This window comes from Rana temporaria, chromosome 4 (genome assembly GCF_905171775.1).
Source record: "Rana temporaria chromosome 4, aRanTem1.1, whole genome shotgun sequence".
In the NCBI taxonomy this organism is placed as follows: domain Eukaryota; kingdom Metazoa; phylum Chordata; class Amphibia; order Anura; family Ranidae; genus Rana; species Rana temporaria.
The window spans coordinates 285,118,682-285,129,733 of NC_053492.1; the positions used below are offsets into that span (position 1 = coordinate 285,118,682).

At 45.0% G+C, this 11,052-nt stretch overlaps 1 protein-coding gene across 1 annotated transcript; it reads left to right on the top strand.

The window, feature by feature from the left end:
• The first annotated feature begins 1,688 nt into the window (after positions 1-1,688).
• RNF146 (ring finger protein 146) lies at positions 1,689-7,879 on the top strand. Its single transcript, XM_040350384.1, has 2 exons — positions 1,689-1,817; positions 6,491-7,879. Exon 2 carries the CDS (start codon positions 6,492-6,494, stop codon positions 7,530-7,532), a length of 1,041 nt encoding a protein of 346 aa, XP_040206318.1. The 5' UTR covers positions 1,689-1,817; position 6,491; the 3' UTR covers positions 7,533-7,879.
• Positions 7,880-11,052: the final 3,173 nt, after the last annotated feature.

Here is an 11,052-nt window from a genome sequence, read left to right on the forward strand (position 1 = left end):
CAGGTGAAATTTCAGCTTTCGGCACTGCATCGCTTTAACTAACAATTGCGCGGTCGTGCGACGTGGCTCCCAAACAAAATTGACGTCCTTTTTTCCCCACAAGTAGAGCTTTCTTTTGGTGGTATTTGATCGCCTGTGCGGTTTTTATTTTTTGCGCTATAAACAAAGAAGTGAGACAATTTTGAAAAAAATACAATATTTTTTACTTCTTGCTATAATAAATATCCCAATTTAAAAAAAAACAAACATTTTTTTTTCTCAGTTTAGGCCGATACGTATTCTTCTACATATTTTTGGTAAAAAAAAAAAAAAAAAAAATCGCAATAAGCGACTGGTTTGCGCAAAAGTTATAGCGCTTACAAAGTAGGGGACAGAATTATTTTTTTTTAATTATTTTTTTTTACTAGAAATGGCGGCGATCTGCGATTTTTAATGGGACTGCGACGTTATGGCGGACACATCGGACACATTTTTGGCCCCATTCACATTTATACTGCGATCAGTGCTATAAATATGCACTAATTACAGTATAAATGTGACTGGCATTGAAGGGGTTAACACTAGGAAGGGGTTAAATGTATCCCTGCTTAGTGTTCTAACTGTAGGTGGAGGGGGGGGTGACTGGGGGGGGTGACCGATCTGTGTCTCTATGTACAAGAGACACAGATCGGTCTCCTCTCCAGAGACAGCACCGCTGTCTCTGTGTAAAACGGCAATGAGAGATGATCTCATATGTTTACATATGAGATCCTCTCTCATTGGCCGCACAGATCGCCTCGCGAACGGCCACTCTGATTGGCCGTTCGCGGCGATCTGTAATTGGCTGTGTCCGAGGGACACGGCCAACACAGATTTTCCCCGCAGCGCGCTCTGGAGCGCGCGCGGGGACCGCCCTAAGGGGCGGACGTCAATTGACGGCAGTTTGGAAATTGGGATCCGCACTGTAGCCGTCAATTGACGGCAGGCGGATCCCAAGTGGTTAAGAAAAGCATGTGCGAGTCTCTGCGCTTTTGTGAATGGGCGGCTGCTTTCTGGGATACACACAGTTCCCAGAAGGCAGCGCGCCCTATTCCCCAGAAGACAACACGGGGAGGACGAGGAAGAAGACCTGCTGCGGTATGGGAAGAGGCAGATTAGGAACTTCCGCATAGCAACCGCCATTTCTGGTAAGTCCCAAAAAATATTTTTTTTTTTTTTTTTTTACAGGATTTTGGTGTATTTTTTTTTTTTTTTGAGTGGGCCTCCACTTTAAATCCCCTTTCTTTCCCATTCTGATGCTCAGTTTGAACGTCAGCAAGTTGTCATCACCACATCTAGAAGCCTAAATGCATTGAGTTGCTGCCATGTAAATGGCTGATTAGCAATTTGTGTTAGGCAAGCAATTGGAACAGGTGTACCTAATAAAGTTGCCAGTGAGTGTATATATACTATATATAATATATATTACTTCCCATTGATCTCAGTCCGTTGAGCTGGGGTTATTGAGACTTTGGATATTTATATTCTTTTAGTGTATGTTTGTTATGCACTTATAGCTTCATTGTTGACTGAGTATCTCGATGTAAAACTCCCAGAGAACATACGCAGCCCTGCCAACACTGCAGCCAATCACGGCTCTCACGCCACAAAAATCTCCATTCCTACTGGTGGAAATCACACAGCTCGGTGAATGGCTGCTGAGCCGCCGATGGGCGGGGATAGACGCGGAAGGGAAATGATGCGGGGAGGTTAACCAATTCATGGTCTCACTTCCGGGTTATTGTTCCGTACCTCAGATTGACAGCGGGTAGTGCCGTTTCGCACGGTACTGTGGAGAGGTATGTTATGGTGTGTGCGTGCTTTGTGTCTGAGCGGGGATTATTACCGCGGAGGGCTTGCATAGGAGTAAAAACCCTTTCCCGTTTCGCGTTGTGCCGAGTGTACGTCATTCCTCCAGTATGAAGCCCCGTCCTGTCTCCTATCCCCCCATTAGCTCACCGCTCTATGAGGGGGCCACAAATGGAGCTCACATAAGCAGTGGTGCTAGGTGTGCCTGTCATTACACAATGGATCTGTATTTTTCTGGCAGGCTTGATGTAGAACTCCGAGCAGATACAGAATGTACAGAACTCCATGAATCGGACGTGTCATCGGCCAAAATACCTGCAATCCTGTTCAGCTGTTATTGTGGTTTACATAGCTGTGACATGCTGCACAGAATAGACGAGGACATCACTATGAGGTATTACTGCCGATCACCACTGAGATCAGCTTTGTGTTCTTACTTCCTGGACAGCCCCCCAGTGCCTGAAAACATATTGTACACAGTACAGGCTGCCCAAGGCTACCTTCACACCGGGGATATAGGCTTGTGCAAATTGTAGCAGCAGGAATTCGATTCCTGGTGTGCCTGCTGTGATGACAGGGCGCCTGCCCCCGATCGCTGTAATGACAGGGCGCCTGCCCCCGATCGCTGTAATGACAGGGTGCCCGCCCCCGATCGCTGTAATGACAGGGCGCCGGGCACCTGCCTAGATCACCAGTGTGAATGTAGCTTAAGACCACTTTCACAAGGGCATCAGTTCCATTCAGTATGGGGGTCCATGAACAGATCCCTGTTGAATTGGGACAGAATGCGGGAAAGGTGTGTTTTGTGCGCGTTTTCTTACACCAAGTTAGAATGCGCTGCCCTTGCGATCTAAATGCAGGTTCCAATGTTTCGTTAATAGCACCCCAAACGCAGTGTTCTTGTGGTCACTAAATTACATGATACTGTAGTACCATGCAATTTGGTGCAGTGCATTTTTAACCACTTCCTTCCTGCCGTACGACTATAGACATCCTCTCTTTGAAGAGGAATACCGTTGTTATGGTTGCAGCTAGCTACCATAACCCTGGTATCCTCTTCAAGAGCCGGCGGATTCTCAGCGAGTAGTTTCTGCCGCGGATTCTCAGCGAGATCACTTTTATCGGTGGCGGGAGAGGGAATTTCCTCCGCACTCCGGTGCCCTCCGCCGCTTACCGTAGCCGTCGGTAGCGGCGGAGGCGATCTGGACCTGTCCCTAGCCTGACATGGAGACGAGTGAGGAGAAGATGGCCCCTGCCCGTCTCCAAGTAATTGCAGGGCGGAAGCGACGTCAAAACGTCACTTCCGCCTATAGCTCTTAAAAGGGACATTTTATTATTTTAGTGTAAATATGAGATCTGATGTCTTTTGGACCCCAGATCTCATATTTAAGAGGACCTGTCATGCTTTTTTTCTATTACAAGGGATGTTTACATTCCTTGTAATGGGAATAAAAGTGGCACAATTATTATTATACATTTTTTTAAAAAACCCTACTGCTCATGTGCGAGGCCCTGCGCCTCTCTCCTATTGGCCTGACATTTGGAGGAGGGGGAGGGAGTCCCGCTGTGACGTCACGGGCCGTGGCCCGAACTCCCGGAAGTGGATACCTCCCCCGAAAGGTGCAAATTGTGGCACCGGGGGAGGGGAGGAATCAGATGAGCGGAAGTTCCACTTTTGGGTGGAACTCTGCTTTTAGGCTACATTCACGCCTGAGCGTAGGTCGTTCGGTCGTTTTTTCCGGCGTTTTGTCGCGCGTATTCATGCGTATTTGCATACAGTGTCGGCCGACGTTTTAGTACTGCGACATTTTTTTATTTTAGCCAATAGGAAAAATGATCATCTTTTCATCACTTGTTGCTATGTTGGTAGATTTTTTTTTATATCTTGTGCCTGGGTGAAATGTTCTATTGATTAAAGCGACCAAACGCTCGTTGTCGCGCTAGTCGCTTGAATCAAGCGTTTCCATTATTTTCTATGGGGAATAGAAACGCCCAAACCGCCCAATTCGCGCGACAAAAAAGGGTCCGGAACTTGTTTGAGCTTCAGGCGTTCGACGTCGGGCGTTTTGGAGTGGAGATGTGAACCATCTCCATAGGGAATAATGTATTTTTTCCCCTCTAGTGTTTTTGAGCGTCGCGCTTCAGGCGACAAAACGCTCAGGTGTGAATGCAGCCTTAAAGTGGTTCTAAAGCCTTAAGGTTTTAAGGGAAAAAAACTGCTGTGCTGCTGACTAGGGGTCGACCGATATATCGGCCGGCTGATATTTGGAGTTTTTAAATTAATGGGCATCGGCCGATTTGTGCTGTAAAAAAGCCGATTTTAACTTCAGCAGCGCAACTTGCAAAAAGCTTCTGTAATAGAAGTTAATGCAAGTTGCCTGAAGTTTCCCGTGGAAGACTTCTGTCTCTGGGCAGCCTGCCAAGTTTTGAGAAAAGATATACAATGTTGCTACTTATCAATGAACTGAACTCCATGTAGAAGAAGTTCTCAGTTTAACCAATTAAAGGCTAAATCTTTTTTGACACTTGTTGCTTACAAGTAAAAATCCTGTATTTTCTGCTAGAAAATCAATTGGAACCCCCAAACATTATATATATTTTTTTTTAGCAGAGACCCTAGGAAATAAAATAGCGATTGCTGCAATATTTTATGTCACACGGTATTTGCGCAGCGGTCTTTCAAACGCATTTTTTTGGGAAAAAATATGCTTTAACAAATAAAATAAAAAACTAAACAGTAAAGTTAGCCCATATTTTTATTTTTCATCAAAGTTTTCATTACCTGTTTTTGTGTATTAGATGATATATATAATAATATATATATATATTTTTTAATATCTAAATTATACATACAAGTGCACTGATTGGAGGCTTGTTGTGTTTAAAATAAATATTTAAATTTAAGAAGTTTTCTGTATTACTTAGCAGAGTAATAATGGAACTTCCGCTTTTCCGATTGCTCCCCCCCCCCCCCCCTCCAGTGTCACATTTGGTACCTTTCAGGGGGGAGCAGATACCTGCGTAATCCCAGGTATTTGCTCCCTCTTCCGGGCATAGATCACCGCAGTGACTGTGGTGACCTACACCACATCTGGCGCCTACTCCGCCCCCAGCTTTCTTCTGGGAGACACACAGAACACAGCAGGGACCAGTGGGATCGCGCAGCGTGACTCGCGCAGCGCGACTCGCGCATGCACAGTAGGGAACCAGGAAGTGAAGCCGCATGGCTTCACTTCCTGATTCCCTTACCGAAGATGGTGGCGGCAGCACCCGAGGGAGAGATCGGCTTTGAGTGCCAGCATTGCGGGCACTTTACAGGCGCTATTTTTAGCCCAAAAGCACCTGAAAAACGCCCCAGTGTGAAAGGGGTCTAACTGTTAGATTTTATGAGATGAAGGGGGGGGGGACATATCGGCCCCAAAAAATCGGCATCATAAATCGGCTATCGGCCGCCGCGATTTCTAAATATCGGCATCGGCCAGAGAAAAACCCATATTGGTTGACCTCTACTGCTGACTGTCTCTCTCACACGCACACCCCCTCTCTCTTACCTGAGTCAGGATCCAGTGACATGCACAAGAGCAGTGCCTCCAGGCCAAATTTACTCTCTGCTATAAAAAAAATACCAAAAAAAAAAAAAATACTCCTGCACATTAAAATCAATGGAACACCGCGGCTATACCGCCGGCAATGCGCCTCTGCAAAAAATAGCAGCCTAACAGAGCAGCGGGCGCTATTGGCTCCCGCTGCTGTCCACCACAGCTAGTGAGCCAATGAGGAGAGGGAGGGGGCAGGGCTGAGCTGCAGCTCAGTGTGTGAATGGACACATGGAGCCTCGGCTCGGTACCAAGCATGCTCAAGTGTCCCCATAGCAAGCTGTTGGCTCTGGGGGCAGGAGGGACGGACCAGAGAAGAGGAGGATCTGAGCTGTTCTGTGCAAAACCATTATACAGAGCAGGTAAGTATGATTTTTTTTTTCTGCCTTTTTAATATTGCTTTACTTTTATAATAGAGGAACCTGGACTTGCATGATATACATACATTTTGGGAAAAGAAGTGATATTGGGAAATGTAAAGCTATATATTTTTATTTTTTATTGAATGACTTCATATTTGAGTTTTTTTAGCCTGAGATCGCTTTTAACTCCAAGGAGATAGTCTATAATTGAGAGACTATGGCAAAAAGCCATGCATGCATTGCACTCTGACCATCCAGCTCGCATAGTAACCTGACACGCCAACCTGCCCAGAGTCTGATGCAAAATTTGGAAAAGGGTGATGTGCTGATTCAATGTCTGTCTTGGGGCATATGTGGTTGATGGAGAGGGTGAGGGGGACTTATTTCCATACCAGTTACAGGTCTGTTTATCAAGTTTTGTAGACAGAAGGTTTGCATAATTGCCAGATAACCAGTCATTTCAGAACGGAAATTTTGATTTAAACACTATAGTAATATTTCAAAATATGTGCTTGCTGAAATGACTATTGTCAGGGGACTTCAGAAATGATCTGTTTATATTATTCTGATACATCAGGTCAATTATTCATGTTTATTTGTAATACAGCAAACAACCAATTATGTCGTAAACGGCTCTACGTTTATCTACAATGAGTTGCCTCCCTAATTTAACACTGTTGACACATCTTTTTAAATCTTTAACAGGATGGCTGGTTGTGGTGAAGTTAGCCACACTGCAAATATGTTGCCCACAAATAAGAAGCTAGGAGAAGCTTGTTCCAATGGTGCCCCAAGCCTTGCAGTTCCAGAATGTGCTATCTGCCTCCAAACCTGTGTTCACCCAGTCAGTCTTCCCTGCAAGCACATATTTTGCTATCTGTGTGTGAAAGGTGCCTCATGGCTTGGAAGACGATGTGCACTGTGCAGGCAAGAGATCCCAGAGGACTTCCTGGATAAGCCAACGTTGCTTTCTCCTGAAGAGCTGAAGTCTGCCAGCCGAGGGAATGGGGAGTATGCTTGGTACTATGAGGGAAGAAATGGTTGGTGGCAATATGATGAGAGGACGAGCAGAGAGCTGGAAGATGCCTTCACAAAAGGCAAAAAGAACACTGAGATGCTGATAGCTGGTTTTCTTTATGTAGCCGATTTTGAGAACATGGTACAGTACCGGCGAAATGAGCATGGACGCCGCAGAAAGATGAAACGGGATATTGTGGACATACCAAAAAAAGGTGTTGCTGGGCTACGACTAGACTGTGATGCAGCAAATGTAAATCCTGCTCGAGAAAGCTCAGCTGATGGTGCAGATAACATTGCAGCATCAGGCCAGCCTACTGCTCTTTTACCTGTTAGACCTCATACAGCCCTTGGCAGTCAGACTGCAAATCCAACCCTTGCAAACTCGCAAACCGATGGCAGTTCACTTGACAGTGCATTCTCCCAACTTCAGATCGGAGATCACGATATGGGGAGAAATAACATAGGGGAAGGTGAAGAAGGACTTCCACAGCTTGGAGGCAGAGTACCACCTCCTGATACCACTGTAGATGAACCTGAATCGGATGACAACAGCGATCAAGGGATTCTCTCACTTCAGCAGAGCCCATTTGTTGTTCAGCAGAGACACGTCATTATAGGCGCTACACAGCAAGCACCAGATCATGCACCTGCAGCAGCTAATGGTGCACAGAGTGCCAGTGTGAGGTCTAGGAGACCTGATGGACAGTGCACAGTTACTGAGGTTTAAGTAAGTGAGGTTTCTGTGCTTTCAACAAGCCATGTAAGATGTTACTGATTTTAGAATTGCGCTCAGACCTAGACAGCTGGTTATTTGAATAAAATGTACTGACCCCCTAACATGAAGTATATCTTGAGTTGTTTTATTTTTAAGCTGGAAGGTCTATTTATTAGTAGATGAGTGAAGAGACTGAGTTGGCATAATTGAAGTGCTGAACTGGCCTATATCTATGTTTTTATATGTTTTATAGTGATGCTAATCCAGAAGGTATTGTTGATTGTCAAGTTACTGTCTGATGATTACAACACTTTAAATTGGTCTTGTAAAAGTAGAATAAACAACAAAAGTCAAAATGTCGTTTTCTTATAGTACTCTTTTGCACCACTGTCATAATTGAATTAACCTAAGAAAGATAGAGCTGGACTGAAAATCGATGACCAATAGGCTTACAAAAATGCAGCTCCCTCTTCTTCCGGTACAGAGTGGGTTAATAGAACAAAGGGGTTGTCATGCTCTAATCAAGAGTGCCCAACTATGCCCACTCTTTTCCACCATTCATAGAAGACATACTACAGTTTCCATGAATGAGATGTGATCTATGAACAGAGAACAGGCAGATGATTGAAAGGTCTGCCCCCTCCATTTATGAATCCTGTTTCATCCAAAGCTCTGTAGTACATTTTCTATAAGGCCCCTTTCACATTGAGGAGTTTTTCAGGCGGTAAAGCGCTAAAAATAGCGCTGCTAACCCGCCTGAAAAACTCCTGCACTGCAGACTCAATGTGAAAGCCTGAGGGCTTTCACACTGAGGCGATGCGCTGGCGGGAGACAAAAAAATCTCCTGTCAGCAGCATCTTTGGAGCGGTGAGAGGAGCGGCATGTATACCGCTCCTTCACCGCTCCTTCCCATTGAAAACAATGGGAACCGCGGCAATACCGCCCGCAATGCGCCTCTATAGAGGCGCATTGCGGGCGATATTAACTCTTTATCGGCCGCTAGCGGGGGTTAATACCGCACCGCTAGCGGCTGATAGACGCGGCAATTCCGGCGGTATAGCGCCGCTATTTTTAGCGGCGTTATACCGCCACCGCAGCTCCCGCCCCAGTCTGAAAGGGGCCTTAATGAAGGAGCTGGACAGAAAGGACATGGATTGTCAGGCAATCTTGACAGCCTGGGACATATCTCTCCCCCCCACACACTGCACTGGAAGAACATTTCAGGGGTAGGGGTGGTGGTCATGAACAGAGAAGGACTTCACCTAACAAAAGAGGGATCAGCACAAGGGACACAATCCCACTGACTGTAAGTTATGTCCCATGCACTTTTTTTTTTTTGGCAGCACTTAGACTTTAATACTTTGTCTCAGACCTAGAGAGAAAACAGACTCCACTTGTTTCATTTAGGTCAGTAACTCAAAGTTTTAAAGTCAGAGACAGCCAGGTACCTATCATTTACATGGGGAGCTCAGCAGTGGCTCTTGACTTATATCAAAAGTTTCCTCCATGTATTGGCATACATTCAAATACAGACTATCTGTCCTTAATATTTAAATTTAAGGCAGTTTGGAAGACCAATTATATGAGATTTAATTCTCCTGCACTTTTTTCAATGGATGGAATGGGTTTAATGTCTCGCAAGGGTTGTGAATTCAAATTTGAAGGGACTGTGTCCCAAAGCAAAACACCTTGTGATGAGCCTTTGTCAGAAGGAAGCATTTCAAAATGTATGTATCCTTTACTGGCCCTAGGATAGTGACACTAAACCTGTTCACTAAATCACTGTTGTGCAACGAGTGCTCTGGTGTCCAGCCTGTGGCCTGAAGAATCCATCCGTCTGAGTGGGAGCGATTTGTAAAGGTATAGCAGGGATCTCTACTAGCCTCATGTAGCATGTTTCCAGTATCATTTTGTTTTCAGCAGCATATCTCTTACTTAAATTCCATGCAAAAACAAAAATCCCTGAATCTATATCTACCACTGATTTAACACTAACCTCTCTATCCCTGTAAAGAAAAAAATTAGTATACAAACCTTTTTGGAAGCCGATCTGACCCTCTCCGACTGGATCCCGTGCTAAGCGGTCAGCTGTGGCTTCACTGTAGAGGCGGATGCAGAGGAGACGGATGACAACTGAAGTAACAACTAAGTGACAACTAAGTAACTCTATGGGTGACGTCACTTCACATTCATTTCACAGCTGTTGTCGGCCATGTCCCCTGCAGAGCCACTGCTGCTGGAGATCGGGTCGAGCTGGTCAGATCGGCTTCAAAAAAGGTTTGTATACTCATTTTTTTGTTTACAGGGATAGATAGGTTAGTGTAAGATCCATGGTGGCTATAGATGCAGGGATTTTAGTTTTTGCATGGACTTCCACTTTAAACCTGTAGCATGTCCCTCATCTCTGACCATCATTTACTCTAGGATGCATTCTCTGACAGTCTTCTGTAGCATTTAACCACTTAACCCCCGGACCATATTGCTGGTCAAAGACCAGGCCACTTTTTGTGATTCTGCACTGCGTCGCTTTAACTGACAATTGCGCGGTCGTGCAACGTGGCTCCCAAACAAAATTAGCGTCCTTTTTTTCCCCCCCACAAATGGAGCTTTCTTTTGGTGGTATTTGATCACCTCCTGCGGTTTTTAGTTTTTGCGCTATAAACAAAAATAGAGCGACAATTTTGAAAAAAAATAATATTTTTTACTTTTGCTATAATAAATATCCCCCAAAAATATATAAAAGAAAACGTTTTTTTCCTCAGTTTAGGCCGATACGTATTCTTCTACATATTTTTCGTAAAAAACAATCGCAATAAGCGTTTATTGATTGGTTTGCACAAAAGTTATAGCGTTTACAAAATAGTGGATAGTTTTATGGCATTTTTCTTAATATATTTTTTTTACTAGTAATGGCGGCGATCAGCGTTTTTTTTCAGTACTGCGACATTATGGCGGACACTTCGGACACATTTTTGGGACCATTGGCATTTTTATAGCGATCAGTGCTATAAAAATGCATTGATTACTATAAAAATGCCACTGACAGTGAAGGGGTTAACATTAGGGGGTGAGGAAGGGGTTAATCATGTTCCCTGGGTGTGTTCTAACTGAAGGGGGGGTGGGACTGACTTGGGGAAATGACAAATCGCTGTTCATACATTGTATGAACAGACGATAGGTCATTCCCCCCCCCCCCCCCTGACAGGACCGGGAGCTGTGTGTTTACACACATAGCTCCTGGTTCTCGCTAACGAGTGATCGCGACCGCCGGGCACGCGCGCCAGGGGAGAGCGGGGGGCGTGCGTACGCCCCTATTGGCTGATGGGAGAGGTGACGTATAGCTACGTGCTCTTGCCCAGCAGAGCCAACCTTATACGGCGGCTGGTCAGCAAGCAGTTAATTCATGAAACAAAGTGTGACCCTTAGGTGATGTTTAGGAGCACCTAGACTTTAATACTTACCTTGCAAGTTGACAACCACTTAACTAGGGTGTGGCATGGGAGTTTGTGAATTGCTGTTTCGCAAGTGTTTT